At 44.2% G+C, this 26288-nt stretch overlaps 1 protein-coding gene across 1 annotated transcript in view; it reads left to right on the plus strand.

Annotated features, from left to right (window-relative positions):
* LOC311604088 (uncharacterized protein) overlaps nucleotides 1-24799 on the plus strand; it is a 149706-nt gene extending 124907 nt beyond the window's left edge. The window contains exons 7-13 of the mRNA XM_084793616.1: nucleotides 10293-10337; nucleotides 10963-11116; nucleotides 11211-11314; nucleotides 14592-14683; nucleotides 15312-15506; nucleotides 20391-21190; nucleotides 24744-24799. Of these exons, the coding sequence (XP_084649742.1) occupies nucleotides 10293-10337; nucleotides 10963-11116; nucleotides 11211-11225 (214 nt within the window). The 3' untranslated portion in view covers nucleotides 11226-11314; nucleotides 14592-14683; nucleotides 15312-15506; nucleotides 20391-21190; nucleotides 24744-24799. The remainder of the gene's footprint in view (nucleotides 1-10292; nucleotides 10338-10962; nucleotides 11117-11210; nucleotides 11315-14591; nucleotides 14684-15311; nucleotides 15507-20390; nucleotides 21191-24743) is intronic.
* Nucleotides 24800-26288: the final 1489 nt, after the last annotated feature.

Consider the following 26288-nt stretch of genomic DNA (forward strand, 5'->3'; position numbering starts at 1 on the left):
AGCTAGCTCAGATCCACACGGGTTCTGTGATTGTCACCTCAGTCTCTGTGAGCCCCTATGAGCCCTGCTTAATGGAGTCTATGAGCCGTGTTCTTGTGCTGTCCTTGTGACTTCTTTGGCTCCTAGAATATTTCCTCGTCCTCCTCTTTGTGGTTCCCCTGGTTTCTACTAGTGTTTGGCTGTGAGTTTCTGCATCCACTCTTCTCGGTCGATGGATGATGCCTCTCTGATGATAACTGGGCTAGACATCGATTCTATGGGTAGAGCAGAATATCATTTAAAAAAAATTTTTTTTTGCTACTCGTATTTGGTTCTATCCTGGGTCTCTGGGCTGACCAGCCTCTTGTTCCTAGCTATCCATGCAGTGTCAGGTGTGGGCTGCCTCTCCTGGCATGAGCTCCAAGTTGGGTCAGACATTGGTTGGCAACTTCCACAAGCTCTGAGCCACCATTTCCCCAGCACATCTTGTAGGCAGGACATATTGTAGATCTCGGGTTCTGTAGCTGGGCCGATGCCCCAACCTCACTGCTTGGAGCCTCACCTGGTTAAAGAAGATGGCCAGTTTGGACTCAATGTCTCCCATTAAAAGGAAACTTCACTAGGGTCGCTCTCTTAGATTTCATGGAGTTTCTACTGCACCATGTTTCTACATGACTCCCAAATATCCCCTAATTCCAGCCGTCTCTCACAGTGTTCTCTCCCTCCACCACCACCACGCTCATCTGAGCATTTCTGCTCCTTGCCTCACCTGCTCCCAGTCCAGCTGCAACATCTGTTCTATTTCCCCTTTCCAGGAGATCCATATATCCTACCTTGAGCCCTTCTTGTTACTTAGCCTCTCTGGGTCTGTGCAGTGCAGCATGGTTGTCCTTCTGGGTTTGGGTTATCCCACTCAAAATAGTTGTTTCTAGTTGCATTCATTTGCTTGCAAATTGTATAATGTCATTTTAAACCTCTTCTGCCAGCCAGTGTCCTTTTATGTGTTTGTTTCATTCATTTATTTATTTTTAGTTTTTAGAGACATGGTTTCTCTATGTGTAGCTCTGGCTGTCCTGGAATTACTCTGTAGACTAGGCTGGCCTTGAACTCACAGCGATCCACCTGCCTCTGCCTCCCAAGTGCTGGGATTAAAGCCATGCGCTGCCACCACCACCTGGCTAGCCCATGTCTTTTTATTGGGGAATTGAGTTCATTGATATTGAAAGATATCAGTAACCAATGTTTGTTGATTCCTGTTACTTTGTTGTTGATGTTGGTGATACTGGTTGTGTGTGTGTGTGTGTGTGTGTGTGTGTGTGTGTGTGTGTGCAAGAGCATGTATGAATGTGTGCATGTGTATAAGAGCATGCATGTGTGTGTGCACATTTTCCTTCTTTTGGTTTTGCTGGTGTAAGATTATTCATTGACTGTTTTGTGGGTGTTGTTAGCTTCCTTGGCTTGGAGTTTCCCTTCTAGTATCTTTTGAAAGGCTGGATGTGTGGATAGATATTGTTTAAATTTGACTTTATCATGAAATATCTTGATTTCTCCATCCATGGTGATTGGAAGTTTTGCTTGGTAGAGTAGTCTGGGTTGGCATCTGCTGTCTCTTAGAGGACAGAATGTCCTGTAGAGGACATCTGATCAGGCCTTCTGCCTTTAGAGTATCCATTAAGAAGTTGGATATAAGGACCATGTATGGACTGGGCCTAGGCTCCCTGTACATATGTACCAGATGGGCTTCTTGGTCTTCATGTGGATCTCTTAGTAAGGGAAGTGAGGGCTATCTCTGACAAGGAATTTCTTACATGTTTTTAGGTCACTTCCTTCTGATGGGGCTCCCTTGCTAGGCCACCCTGGTCTAGCCAATCCTGATGTGATTTGATGTGCTAGGATGGGTATAGGATGGGTAGGTGGGGGGCTCCCCTTTTCTGAGGGGTAGGGTGGGGGGACACAGGGATGACGGATGGAGAGTAGGACTGGGAGGATAGGAGGGAGGGGCTATGATTGGTATGGAAAGTGAATAAAGAAATTAATTTTAAAATTGTATGAAATATGAAAAAAGGGAGAAAAAGAAGAAAAAGTTGAGTATAATTCTAATAGATCTGCTTTTGGCCATTTCCCCTTTCAGCTTTTAATATTTTTCTTTGTTCTGTATGTTTAGTATTTTGGTTATTATGTGGCAGGGGGGACTTTCTATTTGGTGTTCTCTGTAAGCTTCTTATATGTTTATAGGCATGCCCTTATTTAGGTTATGAAAATTTCCTTCTATGATTTTGTCGAAAATATTTTCTGGGCCTTTGAGCTGGGATTCTTCTCCTTCTTCTATTCCTATTATTCTCAGGTTTGTCTTTCTAACAGTGTCCCAGAATTCCCAGATGTTTTATGTCAGGATTTTTTTCTGTTTTTTAAATTCAACATTTTCTTTGGCTGATGTATCTATTTCTTCTATCATATCTTAAACACCTGAGATTCTCTCTTCTATCTCCTATATTCTGTTGACGATGCTTGCCTATAGTTCCTGATCACTTACCTAGAATTTTCATTTCCTGAATTACCTCAGTGTGTGTTTTCTGTATTGTTTCTATTTCCATTTTCAGGTCTTGAACAGCTTTTTTTTTTCTCCTACAACTGTTTTGTTCCCCCACCCCCTTGCCATTCTTTAAGAGATTTATTCATGTCCTCCAATTGTTCGCTTGTGTTTCTCCAAATTTCTTTAAGGGATTTTTTTTCATGTCCTATTTTAGGACTTCTATCATCTTCATAAAGTTGGTTTTGTGTTTGATCTGTAAGGAATATTCAGCCCTTGCTGTAGTAGGGACAGCTGGACTGTGGTGGTGACGTACTGTCCTGGCTGTTGTTAATTGTGTTCTATTACTGCTGTGTAGGCATCTGGGTTTATGGTGATTATAGGTCTAGGTGCTGATTTCAGAGTTTGTCTTTGTTAGACTGGTATTTTGTTCTTTGGTTTTTGTTTCTTCTCTCGTCTTCTGGCCATAGTGGCCTGTGGTTGAGTAGAGGGTCTCTCCACTTGAGTCCTTATGGCCAGAATGGCCTCTTAAGGGCATTTCTGACAATGTTGGGGGCTGGACTTCTGGTGGGCCAACATGGCCTCTGTTCTAGCTTGGGAGTCCTGCAGGAATTTGGGGAGAGGATATGATGACAAGGAAAGGAGGGTTCATTGTGGTAGGCTGCGAAAGCACTGGGGTTAGTCTGCTGTTGAGAAGCCTGTCTGGGGTTCTGAGTGCCACTGTGGCCTTTGGTGGAATAGGAGCCTTCCTCTGGAGGTGTGGGATGGGCAGGCTCTGCGGGAATGTTGGTGGTCTGAGGGCAGGGGCTTACCTGGAATTCTGGGTGTCAGTTGGGAGCTTCTGTGGGAAGTGTGGGTACAGGCTCGACCTCTGGCGAGGCAGTGGGGTTCCACAGGAGATGTGGGCAGGAATATGGATAGGAGAGAAGGGCTGCAGGAAGTCAGTTGGGTGAGTGCTCAGGGAGTATTGGTGATCGCCTGCTAGGGGACTTACCTGGGGTTCTGGGTACTGGGTTGGCCTCTGATGGAGTAGAGGGCTCACCCCAGAGTTGTGGGCTACGATATGGTGATGGGTGGCATATGGTGATGGGGAAAAGAAGAACAGTTGGTAGTAGGCTGTGCAGATGCTGAGAGTGCTGGTGGTCCCAGGCTTACCTGGGGTTCTGGATTCTGTCCTGGCCTCTCTCCTCTTTTAAAGAGAAAAGTAAAGAAAGAAAGGCCTACATATAAAGAGAAGATGAGAGGTGCTCCAAATAGGAATTAGGAAAGGCTAGAGCCATCTGTCATTATTTAGTATATTTTGTTGCACTGAAATGAGTCTGATCGTTAAAGGCACACGTTGTTTATGTGGTAAAAATGTAGAAATAATTTTCTCATTTGTTCTCAGGGACCATGGCTGTTTTTGCCTCTGTGAGGAAGGGACATCACTTATAAGGCCAGGTGTGACAGTCGGTAGTGTTCAGGCATGGGGGGGCCACAGTGTACTCACTCAGTTCCACCAAAATGCCATACTATTTGTGCATGTATCCATTTGTACTAATGTTCAGTGCTTCCTTAAATTGGTTCTGTCAGATATTTCATCATTAAGACAGAGTCCTATTGACCATGACATCTTTTCTGGCCCAAGTAATCCAACTACTGCTTCATCATTTGCCCTGATCTGACAGCCACATGTGTGAACTTGTTGGCTTCCATGTCTGTACCATCCATTGGATGGTTAACACTATTAATCATCTCTGTGAACATAATCACCATTATTAACTTAGATTGCTGTGTCTCTGTTAAATAATGGAAGGAGTTGTTTAATTAAGGAGAAGTGGAGCAAAGAAGCCAACAGAAACCTCTCAACATCACTGCATTTTCTCTATGTATATGTAAGTTCAATGGGGATGGAAATAGTTTGCTTATCGGTGAGGTAGACCAGATGCCCTTTTGGCTTCTGGTAACTAAGGAACTTTAAAATTGTCGTTAGTGTTCAATCAGTTGTCTTCCTTCCTCGGGATAAGGGTGATCACCCCTATATCTGAGTTTTATTTGTATGGAGATGTCTTATAGATTCACTCAAATCACATCCATTACATCAGATATGTTGCTGTCTTCTACACATGCATCTAAAACGTCAGCCATAGTTCTATCCAAGTACCCCTCATTCTCCCTTGGTTTCATTTCTCCCTTGGAGATTCCTGAGGGTACAGTGTTGAATTCTGAGCTAACTGGTATTGATACAATGTTAACAAAATCAATGCAAGGGCAACAAGTGGTTCCCTGTAAACAGAGAGAGCAAAGCCGTCACCTGCATCCATGTTGCTCTTTGTGTACGGTTTACAACCAGACAGCCTGCTCTGGACTCAGACTCTTACAGCTCTGGGGACAAATGATGCTATCTGGACCAGTGTATTTGTTAGCAGAAGTGATGACTGCTATTTTCAAGTATGATTTCTGTCTTCCTGCTAAATCATCTGAATTTTCTCCCTCCTCTGGCAGTTGACTGGATAGAAATGGCAGTGACTGGGGTTATGGACACTAGGTAAAAAGATCCTGTGTTTCTGGGTGGAATAAATATTACATCTACATGATTAATACCACCACTGATCTAGAAAGCTAACACTATTAAAAGAGGTCAGAGAGGAGAGATGGAGGTGGAAAGAGCAAGATGAGGAAACAGGGGGGCATAGGGAAAACAGGCTATCATGAGAGGCCAATGAGATAAACAATTATTTTGGTAAAACAATTTTATCTACTCTGGTTGATAATGACTTCCTCAATGAATTGACTGGTACTCCTGTGACTTAGTGGCCATCTCAACTTCCTTCCTATTCTACTTAAGAGAATTTTTTCTTTTTGGGAAGCACCGTCTTCCTGACAAACCCCAAAATCTTCTGCATCTGCTTCCATTGGCATGCAGGTTTAACTCACTAGAACAAACGATAGACAAAGCACCTTGGTGTGGAGTCCTTTAACCTCTGGACCTTATCATATGCCTCTCATCCAATCACAGCCTCGCTTCTTTAAATGTTGTCTGCTCTTTATATTGTCTCAATTCCATTAACTTCTAGGCCCTTTGTCGTGGGCTTTGACATTGCTAACCTGACATGAAACTACTCCTACTCAAATGGCTGCCAACCTGTTGGTTCTCCCTTTCTCCCTTTCTCTCCTTTTCCTTCCTTCCTCTTCTTCTCTTTCATCGTCCATTTACATCATCTATCTATTCATCAGTCAATCAATCTGTCCTGTTTCCTGTCTACCATCTATTTAACATCTACCTATCTATCATCTATCTGCCATCCCTCTTATCATCTATCCAAACTCTTATTTATCAATTATCTATTAGGAAACTCTGACAAATATGTCTGTGATTATTTGCTTAACTTGTTTGCAGCATGTGGCTTTATCAAACTTTAAGTCTTATGAAGTAAGAAGAGATGACCACCCCCATCCACCACCAACAACAACAACAACAAAACTTTTGCTCTTCCACAATAATACTCTATCCTTGGCCTCTATGACACCCCCATTGTCCAGGTTTCCTTTAGATCTGCAGAGCTCCTGGTTTGTTTGTTTGTTTTACATTTTTTCCCTTTGAGTATGCCTTTCCTTTCTCTGTCCTTCAAAGGCTAGCCTGCCAATCCAGGCTTCATATCAGGACTACCGCTGTTAATACTTTTCAGGACAAAAAGATGCTATTTGGACTGTATTTATTTAGTTAGAAGGGTTGCAGGTCTTTTTCCAGACTTGTCTAATTTCTTACTGAACTTTCTGCACTTTGGAAATACTTTTGTTCAAGCACTCCTGGTACATTACAAAAATTATCTATTTGTCAGAAATACATTTGCCTGATCATCATTTTTCTTTAAGCTTGTTGGTTGAGATTAAAATAGATGTATCTGACAAGTCATTTTTTAGGATGCTCTTCTAACTGTGCCAAGAGTTAATTTTACCTTTCCCATCATAGAAACTGTGAGTGCATTCATAAAGGTTTTCCGTGGTGATTTGAACATGATGTTTTCATATTATTGTTTTGAGCCATGTAGAATTTGTTTTCTAAAGAATGAAGAAAAGCTGCAGGGACTTCACTGAACCTCATTTATTTGAGGGATGATGTCATAGGGTACCAAAAGCAGAGATTAGAGTAGTATTATCCTCATATCAAGAATTGCCTGGAGCTTCCAGAATCTGAAGGAGGCAGGGAACTCTGTCCTGAACAGACTCCAGAGAGAGTGAGGTCATGCCAACACTTGTGATGCTCTCTCAGTGGCAGCATCAGGATTCTGGCCTAGTACTCCCTCAGGCTGCTCCCTCTTCCCTGCCTCATCCCCTTCCCTCTCAGTGGTGCCTTTTTTCTCTGATCTCTTGTTGCATCTCCATATCTGCTTTCAAGCTAACCAATCTTATGACAAAAGTCATGCCTGTTTTTGTTGCTTTTCTTTTTCATTCCTGGTACAATTCCTATAACAAAGACGTAGTTGCCAGCCTGAAGGCTCTGTAGGGAAAGGCCTCTCAGATGTTGGTCACCAAGGCCTGTTTTTACCTGTGGTGCTCTGGAAACTTCTTGAGCTGGCTGAAAGCTCAAAGTGGGACATAGATCTTAATGCAGCTTTACAAAAGGTGATTCAAGGCCTTTGGTCTCCATATGAGGCTGTTATAAGCCACACCGTGCAGTGCTTCATGCAGGTGGTACATGTTCCCATGAGCAGCTCAATCTTGCTGTCACAGAGTTTGGACAAGGCCACCCACACACTGGTGAGATGTCACTCTGCTGCCCTACCCAGGACCCACCACTCCCTCAAGATTTACATAGCAGTGATGAAGTAGCAGCAGTGCTTTCATGCGTTAAGACAGGGAGAATCTTTGAATGCGACCTTTGGAATATATAACCTACTGTGTAGCTGTGTGTCACACCACACAGATGATAGATTTCGCTTTCCCTCCCCTGGTGGGCATTAGGCAGCATCCTCCCTCCTCAGAAGCAGAGAAGCACCATCTGCCTCCTGCTTGTCCTGAGGATAGAAGCTGCTCCACAGCAGTGACTGCAGGCAGAACTACTTTGTGCATGGAGACACGGGGATTGATCGTTACATGGGTGAATGGAGGTGGAAAGCAAATAGAAAGCAAACGTAACCGCGAGCATCAGTGATGAAATTCTAATCATTATGAGTCAGTGGTTTTCTTCATTACTCCCAAACCAGTTGGTTGATCTTTTGAAATCCATTCACGTTAGGACTTTGGAAACCTTCATATGTATACAAACAGCAATGACTTTTTCCCTAGAGAAGACCCTTTTAAGGAACTTGAGCTTTTCCTTTGCAATAACCGAAGGCTGGGCTGCGAGAGTTGGTGCTATGGTTTGGATGTGAACTCCCGCCTATACACTCATTTGTTGAACAGTTGGTCTCTAGCTTGGGGCGCTGCTTCAGGAGGATATGAGGCATTTAAAAAGTGGGTCACTGGAGGAGGGCCTCATGGAGTTGGGGATAGTCTGGCCACAGTTCCAACTGAATGCTGTCAACTTTCTGGTCTGCTGAGATGTACACAAACAACCACACACGCCTTCTGCCAAGGAGCTGTTTCCCATCATGCCTTCCCTGCCATGGTGACCTGTGTACCCCCAAAACTATGTGCTCAGATAAATGCCTCCTCCATTAATTTATTCTGGCATGCATTTTGTCACTGTGATAAGAAAAGTAACTAACAGAATTTTAAAAATGAATATCAATCTAAGTTATAGATTTTAATAATAAAACATCTCCAGTGAACAAAATGTATATATGTGTGTGTGTGTGTATACAAGTATATATATGTATACAAGTAAAGAAATAGAGGCATAAATTTAAGAGCGATCAAGGGAGGATGCATGGGAAGGGACACGAGAATGAGGCTATTGGGCTTGGGGGTGTGGAGTCTGGATATATGAACACCACATTTCTACACTGTCAAGTAGATCACGTGTTGCATGAGCATTTGTGAGTAAATCTCTACATGTTACAGCTATTGGACAAGCCACCCTAGGTATAGAGTGATTCTATCCTATCGGGAATGATTTCCAGTGGAGCACATCACAAGAGGGGCTTTCACCAGACCACCATAGTCAGCACCTCAGAGGCCAACTCCCTCTCACTTCTGTTCACATGTCTCAGGGCCTCACTGGGTATGGAGCAGAGAGAACAGTCCTATCCCTTGTGGGCTTACTACATGATAGCTTTCTTCTCCTTCCGTGAGATGAGAGACACAGAAGGCAGAGAGAGTCCCCCAAAAAGTGAGAGGATGAAATAACAAGTGAGAAGGTAAGAGAGAGAGAGAGAGAGAGAGAGAGAGAGAGAGAGAGAGAGAGAGAGAGAGAACAAGATCCAGGTAAAGAAAGAGCCATTCACCAAGGCAGAAACCAATACAAGCTCTTTATGATACTGTCTTTGAAGTGATGTTGCATTGCTTCTGCCATACTAATGCTAATGTTTATCAGAAAAGAGAAGAGTCTTGCTAGACTCCAAGAAAGGAGACTACATGACTCATGATGCCAAGAGAGCACCAGGTACCATGCCCACCATGCCTTCCCTGCCACCACCAGAGTTTTCTGCTAGTGCATGTACCCAGGAGCAGCACTCTATCAGGGGATGTGATCTGGATGGGAGCTTGAGGTTCAGACAGGAAAGATACTAAAGACATGGTATCCTCAGATTTGATCTAACAGGACTTGTCCCAAGTCCAAAGAGAGCAACAAGAACTTATGGCTGTACAGGAATAAATTTGGAGGGGGGAGGTGGTCCCAATTCTGCTTCAAGCACCAGAAAGCCAGCAAGCTGCTCCTACCTGGTGAGTAGACTGAGGCCCCATACCATCAGTATTCAGCTCTGCCAGAGGAGCTCTACCTCAGCCAGAGGTGGTGGTACTTGCTTCAGAGGCAGGAGGATGCTGTGAGTTCAATGGCAGCTTTAGCTATGCAGTGAAACCACCGTGTCTCAAAAACAACAAAGCAAAGTAGAGTAAATGAAGCTGAACCTCATTCTGTGTGAAGAGCCATGGGCAGGTATGCTGTTGATGTTTCTCATTTGGGGTTCAGTGAATGACCCACAGCATTTTTAGGGCTTTCTGTAGTGTTGAGTTTCTACCACTGTGAACTAGGGTCTGGAACCCATCACTATCCTTACGGCTGCACAAAAGTATGCAAACTAGATTGGGCCTTAGGAGGTTTAATTCTTTGGCATTGTGTCCAACGGGGCTCCAGTTTTCCCTTGCCCGGAACATGAACCATATATTTCAGGCTATAGAGGAAGGCATTGTATGCCTGTGTGTGTTGGACAAACTTGGTGACACTCCTTGAAATAGTGATAAATAATCTGCAAGTAGGGATGAATTTCAAGTGCAAATTCATCTTCCCTGGAGGCAGAGGAAAGCTGTGTGAAAGTGTTAACTGGCTCAAAACAGAATCCTGGGTGCAGATGTTGAGTTCCCTGGCTGTGACTCCACAAAGAATGGCCTGTCCATCATCAGCACGGACTTCTAGCTTTGTGCACACCCTCAGGGACCCTGTGTGCTCCCAGGACAGCAAGGCTGAGCAGGCCGCCTCAGACTTGCTGTGAGAAAGACTGCAGACACATACACTCTGCACATAAACTCTGCAATGCCTCTATCCTTTCTTTCTAGAAAGTGGGGTCTAGGATTACAACTGCATGCCAATTCTTTCTTCTAATTTATTTATTTATTTACTTACTTTACATCCCTATTGTAGGCCCCTCCTTTCCTCCTGGTCTCACTCTCCCTCCCTCTTTCCCCCTCCTCTGTTTCTCAGAGAAGAGGAGCCAACAACAACAACAACCCACCCCAGCTCATCAAGGTACATCAGGACTGAGGGCATCCTCCTCCCCTGTGGCCTGGCAAGGTAGCCCCTGTCAGGGGGAAGTGATCAAACTGCAGGCAACAGCGTCCATGTCAGAGACAGACAGCCCCTGCTCTCCTTCCTAGGGGACCCACATGAAGCCTGGGCTTCCCATCAGCTACATCTGTGTGGGGGCCTCGGTCCAGTCCATACATAGTCCTTGGTTGGTATTTCAGTCTGCACAATCCCCTCTGAGCCCTGGTTAGTTGGCTTTGTTTGTCTTTTCCCCCTATTTTTCCACAAGACTCTCTATGCTTTCCCTAATGTTTGACTGTGAGTCTCAGTATCTGTTTTGAACCACTGCTGGGTGGAGCCTCTCATAGGACAGCTATGCTAGGTTCCTGTTTATAAGTATAGCAGACTATCATCAATAGTGTCAGGGGTCGGTTCTCTCCCATGGTGTGGGTCTCAGATTGGTCCAGGCATTGGTGAGAAATTCTTTCAATCTCTGCTCCATCTTTATCACTGCGTATCATCTTGTAGGCAGGGTAAATTTTGGGTCAAAGTACTTGTGGGCTGGGGTTCCCCTCCCTCTACTAGGAGTCCTGTCTATGTTCATAGCAGCTCTGTTTGTCATAGCCAGAATCTGGAAACAACCTGCATGCCCCTCAACAAAAGAATGGATAAAGAAACTGTGGTACATGTACCCAATGGAATACCACCCATCTGTTAAAAACAAGGAAATCATAAAATTTTCAGGCAAATGGATGGAACTGGAAAAGATCATCCTGAATGAGGTAACCCAGACCCAGAAAGACACATGTGGTACGTACTTACTCAAAAGCAGACGTTAGCCATATAGTACAGGATAAACATACTTCCAATTCACAGGCCCAAAGAAGATAAGTAACAAGAAGGACCCAAGGAAAGATGCTTGAATCTCACTCAGAAGGGGAACTAGACTAGACAGTGGAAGTGGCTGAAGAAGAAACAAGGTAGGAGAAGGAGTACGGAGGGAAATGGAGGTGGAGATCAGACCTGGGAGGGCAGGTGTGGGAGCACAGAGGACCTGCAGAGTGAATAGAAACCTTGGGCAGGGTCTTCTCTGTTACAAACTGGAAACCCAAGACAGGGTAGGCTTCAAGGAGGATATGAGGGGGACTCTGTGAGGCTCCTAGGCGGGGGGTCATGGAGACTGCATGCCAATTCTTTTTCATCTCTTCCAGGGATTGGGCAGCAGACCTGTAATCAGAGTAGAGGGACAGAGGTCCTTAGTTTGTTACCAGTTCATTGTCCTTTTCCAAGAATCCCAGAGAGAACTTGGTTTGTTCTTGGCACCAAAACCCAGTTACAGAAGATCAACATCTCCACAGTGCTGTACTTGTGAGAGCTTTCAGAAATACTACCTCTAAATGTGAGCTCTTCCCAACCACTGCTCTGTCAGAGCACTTGTGTGACCATTACAAAGCCTGTCTTCAGTGAGATCTGATGTGTCATCTCAGTTTATGTAGGGGTTTGGTTGCTGGTAAACGCTTTTCTGGTTTCATGTTTCTTATAGAGAAAAGCCACTGGTGCCACTTCGGCCTGGCTTAACTTTTGCCAAACTATGCACACACAGGTCGTTACTACACCACAGGAGGCATGTGGTGCTTAAGGGTATAGCACTGCATACCTAGTTCCTATGTGTGCACTAGCAAACTCGTGCACACACCCTTTGACCAAAGGATTTCTGATGCTGAGAAAAGAAATAATCTATTACCTCTCTCCAGCTGACACATTCATGGCAGGCCATGTTTCCCAGCCTCATGCAGCAGTGTGCTCAAGCTTAATCATGTCTTCTCTTGATTCAACTGCATAAGAGAAAAATTGGATTCCTGATATCTATACCACTCTCTTCCTTCCAAGCCCTGCTAGGGTATGCATGCTCCACTGATGGGACCATGATTTTAGAAAATACCACAGATATCATTGTACTACATTGCCACCGGGTAAATGTGGGTGGTCTGAGTGAAACCGAATCACCACGTACCTCCAGTAGGCCTGTGACGCAGCTGTAATACACCTGGTGAGCTATGGTCACGCGGTGGCATTGGGAGTTCCTCAAAGGAACTCCTTGTCTGCAAAGGTCCTGGGGTGTGATTCCAAGCTCTCGTCCCATGGTCTGAACAGCATAGCTCTGGCCAGCTGTTGTCCTGCCTCGGTAAAGTCCTCTGCTTACCCACGCTGGTCTTTTGCGTTCAATAAGAGCAGAAGTCCAAATTCTTTCCTCCTGACTTTTCACTTGCCAAGCCCCAAGCCGACTCTTGCCTCATCTGAATAATGGAGTCCCTGGACCCTCTATTTACTCCCCAGTGATCTGCGGCGCGCCTCCTCTCAGACATCAGCTCAGTTGCAGGGTGGCAACCTCTGGCCTTGAGCTTCTGTCCCAGCTCCAGCCCTCTTCCTGGGAGGCACAGATAATAAATGGTTCCATGTGGTAGGGGTCTGGTTGGTGATCTGCAGTGGCCTTTTATTTCACAGATGCAAAAACTAGATTCCAGGGAAGCAAGATTATCTAACTCACAGATTCAGCCAGGACAGCAGCAATAACTTCATCTTCAGGTCCCTTGCAGGCCTCTCTGGGCTCCAGCTTCTTTGTTGTCAGTCATCTTTAATTTGTTACTGTATTTTGTTTAGTGTGCATTTGTGCACGTGTGCTTCCGTGTGCCTATAGCACCATATGTGCAGATGCTATATGTGTCCATGTAAAGGCCAGAAGTCAATATTAGGCATCTTCCTCAATCACTGTCCACTTTAGTTTTTTTGAGGCAGGGTAACCCACTGAACCTGGAACTCACCAAATCAGTAAAATGCTTGGCCAGTGAGCTACATCCTGGCTTTCTTTGCCTGAGGACAGAAATGAAATGTCATTCATTCAACTTTGCTCTCACTCACCCTGCCCAGGCTAGAGTTTTATGTCAACTTGATACAGGCTTGAGTCATTTGGGAAAAGAGAACTCAGTTGGGGCAACGCACCCGCCAGGTTGGCATGTATGCAAGCCTGTGAGACATTGTTCTGAATTAGCGATTGATGTGAGAGGAACCAGGCCCTTGTGAGTAATGCCATTCCTAGCAGGTGGTCCTGAAGAATATCAGAAGGCAGACTGACAAGGGAGCAAGCCAGTAAGCAGTGTTCCTCCACAGTCTCCCATTAGTTCTTGCCTCCAGGCTCCTTACCACATAAGCTTCTGCTCTGACTTCCTTCAGTGATAGACTTCAGTGTGGAAGTGTAAGCCAAATAAACCCTCTCCTCCCAAAGTTGCTTTTGGCCATGGCGTTTCATCACAATAGAAACTCTAAAATTCATACCATCCATTTTGCTAGATCGCTCTCCGGCCCCCTTCCTTCCTTCCTGGTTAGTTCTTTTGCCTCATCCCTCTGACTATCTATAGGAGCCATGGAGGGCTCCAATGTGATGAGGTACAGCACAGGAAACCAAGGCATAGTATATCCTGTCAATGCAGAAACAGAGCAGGGGCTGCTGGGACATTGTCATATCCCATCTGATGTGTATTGTCTTTCTATCTCTACCTGTGCATCGCCCAGCCATCCCTTACTTCTGTCTACTGGTTATGTGAAATGACACAAAAATGTCAGGCAATGTAGAGGGATGGGGCGTCAGAGCCCAGCTTCATGCTCAGCAGGAGGCTTAGCTGCCCAAGGCATAAGCAGTCTTGGAACCCAGTGCTGTGTTATCTCCCAACGATGCCATGTGGCTGGTCTCCTTCAATGACTTCAGCTTTGAATGGCCGTGTCTCCTGGGATTTCTGGCAGATCAGCAAGCGTCGTGTTGAGCTGCCATGCACCATGCAGTGTCCCCATCATAAGACAGCACTGGAGCCCTGCTTACCTCATCAGATCAGTGAATCTAAGGAAGAAAAATCACTGCCATGTTAGGGGTCTTCTTTGTTCTGTGTTGTTGCGTTTCTCAGCTGGAGGACTTCAAGGATGAAACATCTCTCCTCGTGCCTTCCTAAGCTTGAGCAAGAGTGAGGGGGGTGGGGGTGGTGTTTCAGTGACTCACCCTGATAATGAATAGTGTACATAGCTGGGAGTCCTGGGGTATGCAGGGGGTGCGGGGGGCGGGGGAGGGTTCCATGCTCAGCAGCTGCATGCTGGGCAATCATATATACTATGGCGCTTCTCTGTGCCTATTCACGTAGCTCTGAGTACAGGACATTGAACTGAGAGATCTCTGCGGTACCTCTAAAGCACCTTTGCCCTTCTCCACAGAGGCCTTCCTGAAGAAGCCCTCCATGCTGCTCAACCTGCAAAATCTCTTCACTAAAGCCGAAAGGGCAAAAAACAAAGACAATGAAACTGAGGTAAAGAGCCAATCAGTCACCAATTCCCTCACTCCGTACACAGAAAATTATCACCAGCTGTTGCCCAATTAAATGTAACAATCGAACAGGGCACAGAGCTCACAGGAGACCGCAGCATACAATGTGCCCAGCCAAGCCACTTGCATCAAAGCATAAGCTCGGTTTGTGTTTTTTGCTAGAAGCATTTAAACACAAAGACTTGGTTACCAGGAAGGAGGCCCCTGTTGCAAATTGTGTACCAAACCGCTTGCATGCTACGCCCCAAGAATCTGCAGACAGGAGTTTGAAGGGAGTTTTCATGACCAGAGACTAAAGCCTGTCACTGGCTCTTACTGGTGCTCAGCTGGATGCACGGATGAAATTGAGACTGTTAGCTACATCCGTCCACTCAGATCTGCTTACTGCATACCCTTCATCTGCCAGACAGAATCTCCAAGGATGTAAGTCAATGAGACAGGGTTCCACCATGAGAAAATTTAAAGTCCAGTGTGATTAAAAAGAATGGGACTTGAAACATTTTAAATGTAAGTTCTGGCAAGCCTTGTTTGTTTGTTTCGTCATAGTGACAAGGTAGCTGAGATAAGCAACTAAAAAAAGAGAAGACATTTCTTTTGTCTCCTAACTCCAGAGTTTCAGCCCGCGGTTGGTTAGTCCCAGTGCTTTGTGAAGAGACCTGCGTACTGTGCGATGCTCCACTCTGGACCCCAGATTAGGCACAGACCACACCCAAGCACAACCCAATACAAAGAGATCCTTCATTAAGCAAGGCAAAGAGACAAGGTGACTGAAGCTGAGTCCGGCAGAAACAGCAGCACATAGCTTTGTAAGTGTTAATTTTAAGAGGAAAAATAGAGGGGAGATCTGCAGTCAAATGAGATAGGATCATGTTGGTAAGTTCCGATTGAGTGTTTTAATTTAATTTAATCAAAATAATGAATTTTGAATGCTGAACCTTGATGCTTTGGTAGTTGGACCTCTGTGACCAGTCACAGGACTGAGTCTAGTAGCCAAATAAAAGAATAGACCTTGGTAGCTAGCTTTAGGAATATAACAGTTTAGCAAGGGGGAGAAAGATCACTTTGTGCTTGTGGTGGCAGAGGCCAATTCATCTCACGGTGGCTGGAAACAAAGAAAAGAAATAAGAAGTGTTTGGGGGTGTCCATACTCCCCTTCAAGGTCACACCTCCCAGTGGCCCAACTTCTACCCACTAGGTCACACTTTTTTTGTTGTTGCCGTATTTTTGTTTTGTTTTACTTGAGACAGGGTTTCTCTGTGTAGCCTTGGCTGCCTTAGCCTCACTTCATAGACCAGGCTGGCTTTGAACTCACAGAAATCCACCTGCCTCTGCTTCCCCAAGTACAAGCGTGGTCACACTTTTTAATAGTTCAACTTCCCAGTGGTACCTAAGGATGGACATTGACATGGGAGGCATTTCATACACAATCTATGGCAGAAGGCTTTATTAGGACATTGGGTGAAAAGGTATAAGATGCATGAGTGAGTCAAAGGAAGCTTCTAGAAGGGAAAATGCATGTCAAGTCCCTAAATCTAATCTCCCTCTTTTTCTCTCCTTGATCATTAAAGTCTTTCTTTCTTCTCCTCCTTGTCCCCTTCCTTATCTTCCTCCACTTCTCCAATTTCTTATGTTGAAGAAATTGCTTCCTAAAATTATCATGAGTCATTGTCAAGAGATGGGTGTTATTTCATATCATTACCATCCATCCTGTTGTCTTTTATTTTTTATCTTATTTGGGAGAAAGGGTCAAGTTCTCTTTCTTTCTTTCTTTCTTTTTCTTTCTTTCTCTACCGTATATTACATCCCAGACACAGTTTCCCCTCCTTGCACTCCAGTCTCTCTCTCCCCACTTGCCCTCTCCTCCATATTCACTCCTCTTCCATTTCCCTTCAGAAAAGAACAAGCCTCCCAGGGATAGCAACTGAACACAGCATAACAAACAGCAATAAGACTAGGCACATACCTTCATATCAAGGCTGGACAAGACAACCCAAAAGTAGGCAAAAGTGTTATAGACAGCCCCTGCTCCCACTGTTAAGTTTCACAAGAACACCAAGTACACAACCATAACATATAGGCAGAGGCCTATATCAGACCCACACAGGCTCCCTGATTGTTGGTTCAGTCTCTGACCTCTCTGAGCCCTGGTTAGTTGATTCTGTGGGCCATGTTCTTGGTTTGTCCTTGACCCATTTGGCTCCTACAATCCTTCCTCCTCCTTTTCTCAATGACTTTCCAAGCTCTTCCTAATGTCTGGCCGTGGGTTTCTGCATTTGCTCCTATCAGTTGATAAAGGAAGCCTCTCTGATGACAATTAAGGTAGGCTTCCAGTCTATGAGTATAGCAAAATATCACTAGGAATCATTGTTGACTTTTTTTAATTTTTATTTTTTGTCAGTAATGTTTGGTTCTATGCTAGGTCTTTGGGTTATCCAGCCTCTGGTTCCTGGCCCTCTAGGAAGTGTCGTGCATGAGCTCCCTCTCATGGCATGGGTCTCAATTTAGACCAGTCATTGGTTGGCCACTCACACAAGTTCTGCACCCCCATTACCCCAGCACATATTGCAGGTAGGACAAATTGTAGGTCAAAGGTTCTGTAGTTGGGTTGGTATCCCAGTCACTCCACTGGAAGCCTTGCCTGGTACAGAAGATGGCTGGTTCAGGTCCCATCTCCTCCATTACTAGGAGTCTTCACCATGGTCACCCTCATAGATTCCACGGAGCTTCCATTGCACTATGTTTCTACCTTGGTCCTGAAATAATCACCAATTCCAGTCAGCTCTCCCAGTACTCTGTATCTCCCTTCACCTCCTATCTGATCCCTTCTGTTTCTCCTAGCCACACCCCACCCTAAGTTTACCCTCAAAATCTATTCTATTTTTCCTTCCTGGAGAGATCCATGCGTACCCTCATGAGCCCTCCTAGTTACTTAGCCTCTCTGAATCTGCGTATTGTAGCATGGTTATCCTTTACTTTGCAGCTAATATCCATGTACAAGTGAGTACATACCATGTTTGTCTTTTGGGTCTAGGGTACCTCACTCAGGATGATTTTTTTTCTAGTTCCATCCATTTACCTCAAAATTTTATGATGTCATTTTTTGGTAATAGCTGAGAAATACTCTATAGTGTAAATGTACCACATTTTCTTTATCCATTCTTCAATTGAGTGACATCTAAGTTGTTTCCAGTTTCTAGCTATTATGAATAAAGCATTTGTGAACATAGTTGAGCAAATGTCTTTGTGATAGGATGGAACATCCTTTGTATATATGCCTAGGAGTGGTATAGCTGGCTCATGAGGTGGATCACTTCCCAATTTTCTGAAAATCCACCATTTTGATTTCCAAAGTGGCTATATAAGTTTGCACTCACAACAGCAATGGAGGAGTGTTTGCCTTGCTCCACATCCTTACCAGTATGAACTGTCACTTGTGGAGTTTTGTTTCTTTGGTTGGTTGGGTTTGCTTTTTCAAGACAAGGTTTCTCTGTGTAGCCTTCGCTGTTCTGGACTCACTTTGTAGACCAGGTTGGCCTTGAACTCACAGAGATTCTCCTGCCTCTTCCTCCCTGAGTACTGGGATTACAGGTATGAACCACTGTGCCCAGTTTGTCACTTGTGTTTTTTACCTAAGCTATTCAGACAGGTATAAGATGGAATCTCAAAGTACTTTTGATTTGTACTTCCCTGATGGCTAAGGATATTGCACATTTCTCTTAAGTGGTTCTCAGCCATTTGAGATTCTCTTCCTCGTTTTTTAAAATTGGATTATTTGGTTTATTTCTCTCTGGTTTCTTGAGTTCTTTATATATTTTGGGTATTTGCCCTCTGTCAGATGTAAAGTTGGTGAAAATATTTTCCCGTTATGTAGGCTGCCATTTTGTCCTATTCACAGAACCTTTTCGGCTTCATGAGGTCCCATTTATTGATTGTAGTTGTCTCCTGTGCCAATACATTCAAGGTTATTCTCCATTTTCTCCTATCAGCTTCAGTATATTTGGATTTATGTTGACATCTTTTATCTACTTGGACTTGAGTTTTGTGCAGGGTGATAAATATGGATCTATTTTCATTCTTCCACATGCAGACATTCAGTTAAACCAGCACCATTTATTGAAGATGCTTTCTTTTTTTTTTCCATTGAATATTTTCCAGCTTCTTCATCAAAAATCAAGTGTCCATAAGTGTGTGGATTTATGTCTGGGTCTTCAGTTTGACTCAATTGATCAACCTGTCTGTTTTTATTTCAATACCATGTGGTTTTTACTCTAGCTCTATAGTACAGCTAAAATCAGAACTGCAGATATCCCCAGAAGTTCTTTCATTGTTTTATTTTTATCTATTTTATTAATTTCAGGCCTCGGTTTGGTTACTTTCTGCCTTCTGCTCTTCTTGACTGTGCTTGCTTCTTTTTTGTTCTAGAGCCTTCAGGTGTGCTGTTAAGTTGCTAGTATGAAACACTCTAGTTTCTTTATGTAGGCACTTAGTGCTATGAACCTTCCTTCCTCTTAGCACTGGCCGAGCAGGGGGTCCTTTCTCCAAGTTGGACTCCTGACGGCTTATTTGGCCTCAAGTCTCTGCTTGGGTTCACCTGTCTGTTCTTCTGGCTGGCATACCCTGCACATGTTCTTTAGAGTGAGGTGGCCTGTTTCTTCTGACTGGCATGGCCTGCTCCTGAGCTGTGGATATCTCCCCAAGCTGTGGCTTTAGGCCTTTGGGAACCAAGGGTATGTGAAGGTTCCAAATGTAGGTGGGCTTCTTACCCATTCTTCTGACTGGCATGGCTTGCACCTGAGTGACAGCAGATCTCTGCCTGAGGTGCATGTTGGGCCTTTGGGATCAGAAATGAGGGTATAGGAAGATTCTGAGGATAGATGAGCCTCCTACCTGTTCTTCCAACTTCATTTTAAATTTCTAGTCCTGAAAGCATCTGGACTTACAAACTGGAGGAAGACAGGGCAAGGCTTTCTCACTCTCTCTTGCAGCTGGGTGGTCAGAAAAGGAAACCATCCCTGAACAGAGAGCTGCACCTCTCAAGAGTCCAACATCATCAGACAGAGAAAGGCTCACCCCAAGTACTTTATTTTTACTTTCAAACTTTTCTCTGACTTTTATTTACTGTATAGTTCCTACTACCTGCTGCTGCTGGAAATATTTCCCACCTATCCTCTGTAAAATACCCCACAATCCCACCATAGCACTATTGCTCCATGACAAACCTTAGTAGGTTAACTCATTAGGAAATCAATTCAGTACATCAAAACAGCTTTAAAAATAAGTAAGCAGGATATAATATAGAATGATCTAGAACATATAAAACTGTATCATTTATGGTATGGATTCTCAAGCAGGAGTAGCTCTCCTAAGTAACATTGACAGTGATGATATCGTTAGTTATCATAGCTGGAGTTGGGAGGAAAAAAAAAAACAGAGGCCAATGATGAGACTGACCATCTCACTGGGCACAAAATAGACAGGCCGTGCCTCAAGGAATCAAGCAGCCAAGATCAACCTAGGCAGAAATCACTCTCTAGGGGAAGGTTGTTTGTTTCCTAAGACTTTTGTTCTGGGATAAGTATAAATGCGTATTTTAAAATAAAATATTATAAATAGATTTTATTACATGTCTAACTCTGAAAATATTTTACAAATTCTGTTTTAAAATAAGCACAGATCCTTTTTCTTTCCAGAACAGAGTCTGCATACACATCCCACATGAAGACAGCCTCCAGGGAGTAGTAGAACAAGGTCCTAGGATGATGTTTGTGCTGCATCCTGATGAGGCCAGGAGGGTCCTCGAGTTTGGGTTCTTACAGCTTCACAGAGCTCTCGGCAAATAACATGGGCCAGGACTTATCCTTGCATTGGTGCACTGCATGGTGCACAATACTTCCCAGAGGGCAAGGGCTCATCAAGTACTAGCTCCAGTCAAGCATTGCTCTTACCATTGAGTCTTCAGCCCTCACACCCACCCAAGAGTCAGTACTCTGATGGGAAGGGCCCAAACGACAGAGTTGGAGTAATCTAGACTTGATGCTTTTGCTGACCACAGTTCTGCTAACTGTGGCTAGATAAATTCATCTGAAGTTTTGCAGCTCATTCACCAGTAAACTAGCAATAAGAATGCCTAACTTAGCTGGGAGGGGGTGGCAGGGGGGCTCACACCTTTAATCCTAGTACTTGGGAAACAGAGGCAGATGGGTCTACACAGCGAGTTCCATGTCAGCCAACAATCTATCATAAAACCATGTTTTAAAAATAAATAAAATAAAGCCACCTAATCATACAGGAAGAGGGAAAGGTCTCTGAAGTAAGTCACATGACATAGAAATATATTTGTGTCATCTCATAACCCCTGCGGGTTAAACAAACAAACAAACTTTGTGTATTTGGAGGAATTGAGCTGGGATGGACCTTGGAAGCCTTCTCCCTGAGGACCAGACCTCAGAGCATCTGAAGGTGCTGCACAAGCTGCTTAAGGAGAAATTCAGTAAGTACTATGACCCAGCTATAAAGTGTATGAAGCATTATGACTGGCCATCAAGATAGTCCCCAGAGGTGCAATAGCTGCACTTAGCTCTTAAGAGAAACTAACTCCTGTGCAACTGGAATTCAGACTCAAAGAGGAGGGAAACCATGGCAAATACTATAAACCTGTCCAACTCCCCATGGCACCTAATGGAGAACCTTCTACTGTCATTTTCCTAAACCAGTACAATTCCCAACTGCGTTCCCAGAGTGTATCCATATACACACAGGAAAGTGTAGCTGTCAGCCCTCATCAAAGAATCTTCCCTCAACAGCATATGGACACTACTACAGGAATCCATAATGGGTCAAAACAAAGATAACTGATCATGGGATAGCCAGCCCCATTTACAACAGGGCCCCTAAGCCTAAGGCTCAGGGAACATCACTGAAGAGGAAACAGAAAGATTGTAAAAGCCGGAGGACCAGATCATCTATGGAATCTCAATAGTATGGTCACCTAAACACAACCTGCACAATGGCAATACAGTTAATGTGCCAGCATGGAGGGAATCCCCATCCTCATTCTAGATGAAGTGTTACAGATGATCAATGGCTACTGCAAGAGGGAGAGAATCAGTCTTCTCCAGGGATAAGGCCCCTGGTAGGCTATCTAACCCCAGGTAGCTAGCCTTAAACACTGATGAGAAACACTAAATGGAATCAGTAGGCCTTACACACACACACACACACACACACACATATTTGTGTATATTCATATATGTGTATACATATGTATCTGTGTATACAAAGAAGACATGTATTTGGGAGGGAGGAGGCATAGGATGAGTTGAAGAGGGAGAAGTAGAAATGATGTCAGTATCATACAAATGAAGAAAATTCTTTTAAAAATAAAAAGATTAGTTTTGTTCATGGAGTACCACACAGCCCATGCTTGGGGAAGCATCTCCCTAAGCAGGAGCTAGCTGACTTGAAGATCTGAGCATCTGTGGGCATGTGTAGGAAGCTAGGCGGGTCTATGCTGGTGTACTCGGCTCTTTGGCAGGGATGCTGATGTGTGCTCAGTCTTTAAACTTCCCCCAACACATGCAGTATGAAGAATAAACTTCTTTGTGCAGCCTCTAGGGATCCCTGCCCAGGCTCACAGCCCTGGGCTCCTTTCAGTCTTTCAGCCATATTCCTTCATGTTCTTCCCCCTTTCTCTTTATCATACGGGATGTTTACAAAGCCAATTCTGTGCAAGTAGTTACTTTAAGCACATTCCCTCCTTGTCCCTCCACCTTCTGCCCATCCCATTCACCACCCTCTGTTCCCCCAGAAAGACTCACTTTGACTTTTCATGCCATCACTACATATATGCTTTTATGCATGCATAGAGTCTAGGACCCACAGATGAGAGAAAACATGAGACTTCCTTAATCCATCACTATGGTGTCCAGCTGCATCCAGTTCTCTGCAAACATGACTTCACTCCTCCTTATGGCTGAGAAACATTTCACTATGAATAGATGCCACATATTCTTTAGCCATTCCTCTTTTGGAGGACACGTAAAACAAATCCTCCCTCTGCCTGGAATGCCCTTCTCCTTTCCCTGTGCAGTGAGTGGCTCCTTATCCCCTTTTATCAGTTTTTTCCTCAGCACATATTTGTTCATACTTCATTGAAAACTAAAAATCTCTGTCTTGTGTAAGCCATCACTAACTTCCTGTCATCCTAAAAATGCCAGCCTCCACTGTGACCCTCAACCCATTCTATACTAAAGGAGCTGTCACCCCACACACAATATAGCAGGGACTGAGGCTTTGACTTCCAATGGTACCAGTTCCCAGCCATCTGTACTTCCAGCTAGATACTTGAAACTCATGTGTCTACCTATTTCTTGCCTCCATAAAAATCAGACAGATTATGCACATATTCAGGAGCAAGTAAATATATCCCTGTACAGTGCGTTTCTACCTGGGGGTGATGGTAATGCTTTTTTTAATCACAGTACTCTGAAGGTTAGGTGGTTCTCTATGTGTTTGAGGTCACTCAGGTCTATACAGCCTCAAAATGAAAACTAAAACATTTTTTAGGGGGAAGAAAGAATGTCTCAAGACACTTGAGCATAGTGCCCAGCTCATGACAGATATGAGGAATGTCTAAATTAATACCAGGAATGTCTAATGCAGCATAGGAAACGCTGAGCCCTACATAAGCCTGGTTCTGTCCTAGCTGGATATCCTTTGCCTTGTCCAGATCTGGCCCTTCAAGGCCTCCTGACTAACTAAGTAAGACTTGTTGGAGGCCTTGAATCCCAAGCAGTGCAGTGTGGCTTGGCCGATGCACTAGTCTGCTGAGAATTTCCCCTCCACAAACAGCACATGTCCCAGGATGAACCTGGAGAACTGACAGCAAGACGGATGGCCTGGGCTTCTCAAAGCCAGTTGCTGTTGCTGGCACTTCCAAGGCACCTGCCAGAGATAATACAGGCCTCCCACTTTGATATAACCACCACTGGGCAAAAATAAAGGGTTATTGACCACAGGAGATGCAAATCAGGGTGCAGGAGCCCATCTCAGGACACCCTTGCTCGCCTGTATTTATCTGCCAGACCTAACATCAACAACTTGCAGCTATTGACTCTGCCTTTAGAGTTTAACTGGTAAAGATGCCTTTCTATTAAAAAAAAATCTTGGCTGATGCTTTGTTTTTGTAGTTGTTGTTGATTTGGGGGTTTGTGTTTGTTTGAGGGTCTCTCTCTGCATTCCAAGATGGCCTGGAACTCGTTCATTATGTATCCCAAGCTGGCTTCAAACTCATAGCATTCCTCTTCCTTCATCCTCGCCCTTGCTAGGATTACAGACCTAAGGCACCATGACCACAAAACAAAATTTTTTTTTAAGTTGTTTTAAATGGCATGATTTTCTTCAGCTATGTATGAGGAGTGGCATGATAATCCGAACACGGCGCAAGTAATGATTAAAATATGCAAGTAGCATTTCCATCTCCTCAGGCATCATTTTTACAAGTTGGGAAGCTTTGGTCCTTCATGTGATTTTGAAAGTAATCTCCAGGTATAGACTGTAGGTGCCTTCCTGTGCTGCAGAACCTTCCAAAACACATTCCCTCTGTGTCCAGCCCCTTCCTTTCACCTTCTCTGTCTAGGGAGAGTGCTCCTTCTGTCTGTGAGATCCTTAGGGTACTGCTTATCACTAAAGTTCTTACAATTCTTGTCTCTAAATGGAGAGCAGATTCCAAGTTGAAATTAATCTGGATATTCAAGGACCCTCAGGATTTTGTCATGGAGTTATCCTCCTGTTCTGCTTGTCCCAACCTCTCCCACACTGGCCATAAGTGAAATCCTTTTCTTCTAGCAGCTCTTCCTGAAAGAATGCACTCTGAAGAACAAGGCCACAGGCACCATAACAGAGGCCTCTGAATGTACCCCTACCAGAGATCCTAGACTGTCTGGGTGCCTTTGGGGCTCTGTGTGTTGTCTACTTTGTGGTGGTGTTTTATTTATAGACTTAAAAAGATTTTAAAAACCACTCTGCACTCATTATTCCCACAGCCAAGGACTCATCCAGCCAGAAGCAGGTCGACTCTGCTCCTGTTGCCATGCTGAACTGGGCCCAGTAAGCCCCTACTTTAATATTTAATAAATACATAATGATAGAATATAAGGCTCAGATATTATGTTGTACAGGAGTTTATTAAAGGAACATGGTGGGGAGAAGGAAAGGGGGGAAGGGGTACCCCAGAGAGAGACATAGACAGAAGAAGGAGGAGGAGGAGAAGGAGGAAAAGCAAGGAGAAGAAAAAACAAGAAGGAAGAAGGAAGAATGAAGAAGAGGAAAGAGGAGGTAGAGAGATAAGAAGAGATGGAGAGAGCCACGTGGAGGTTTGTCCTTCTATATGGCCCTGGGCAGGGTCAGGCCCCTGTGGCAGGTAAGCGATGACATCACAAGTAGGTGGACTGAAGCAGAATGCTAACACCCACTACCATCTTTGAATTGCCCTTGATGGTTTTCCCCCTTTGCTTTTTGGTAGTACAGAGTGAATAGACATTTTCCTGAGAACATCCCGAGGCAAGAACTGAAGAAGAAATGTTACTATGGCATGCCAAATAATGTTTTGGTCACTTGCTTTTACATTCAGCAGGAGAGCTTCCTCCTCAGCTGGCATGAAAGTCACAGAACATAGCTTATCCTGTGTGTATAACTGCAAGAATCCTAGGGTAGATAGTGGCTGTATTTGCTATTTTTCTCAAAACTGTGCCCAAATTCCTGACAAAAACAACTCAAGGAAAGAAGGATTTATTTGGACTCTATCCTCTGGATCTACAAGTCAATCGTGACAGGGAAGGGATGGAGTAGATGGTGGGACCGTAAAGTAGCTGTGGGTTGGATGCTGTTGAGTTGACCTGTAATCCATAGGCTCCACCTTCTAAGGGTTCTGTGGCTTCTCAAAACATCACCATTTGCTGAAAACCTGTTGCTCGCATGGACCTGTGGGAATCATTTCCCATTTTAGTTGTGCCTGTAGAGTTCTCTGATCATAGATGGAGGCTCAGCCCCCTTCATGAGAGGTGACTGCAATGGGCCATAGCTGGCTTTACATGGCTTTCTAGTAGGCATAATACACTGGAAGAGGCCACCAGGGCCATCTTGGCTATTAGTTTCCTTCACAGTACTATAATCTAATCAAAGGCTATAGAATCAAAACCACATGGATTTATCCTATTTCCCTCGCAACACTATTTGTGTGGTATTAAACAAGTTAATGTATGTATTTAAACCCCAGTTTCTTTTTTTTTTTTTTTCTTTTTTTTTTTTTTGTTTTTAGTTTTCTTTCTTTTTTTTTTTTGCACATACATTTTTTTTTATTTTTTTAATTAATTTATTCATATTACATCTTGATTGTTAGCCCTTCCCCTGTTTCCTCCCATTCCTCCCTCCCTCCCACTTCCCCACTTCTCCTCTCCCCTATGTCTGTGATTGAGGGAGACTTCTTCCCCCTATGTATGCTCTAAGATTATCGAGTCTCTTCTTGGTAACTTGCTATCCTTCTTCTGAGTGCCACCAGGCCTCCCCATCCAGGGGACATGGTCAGAAAA

The sequence above is a fragment of the Acomys minous genome (genome assembly GCF_964271855.1).
Source record: "Acomys minous genome assembly, chromosome: 8".
NCBI classification, from domain to species: Eukaryota; Metazoa; Chordata; class Mammalia; order Rodentia; family Muridae; genus Acomys; species Acomys minous.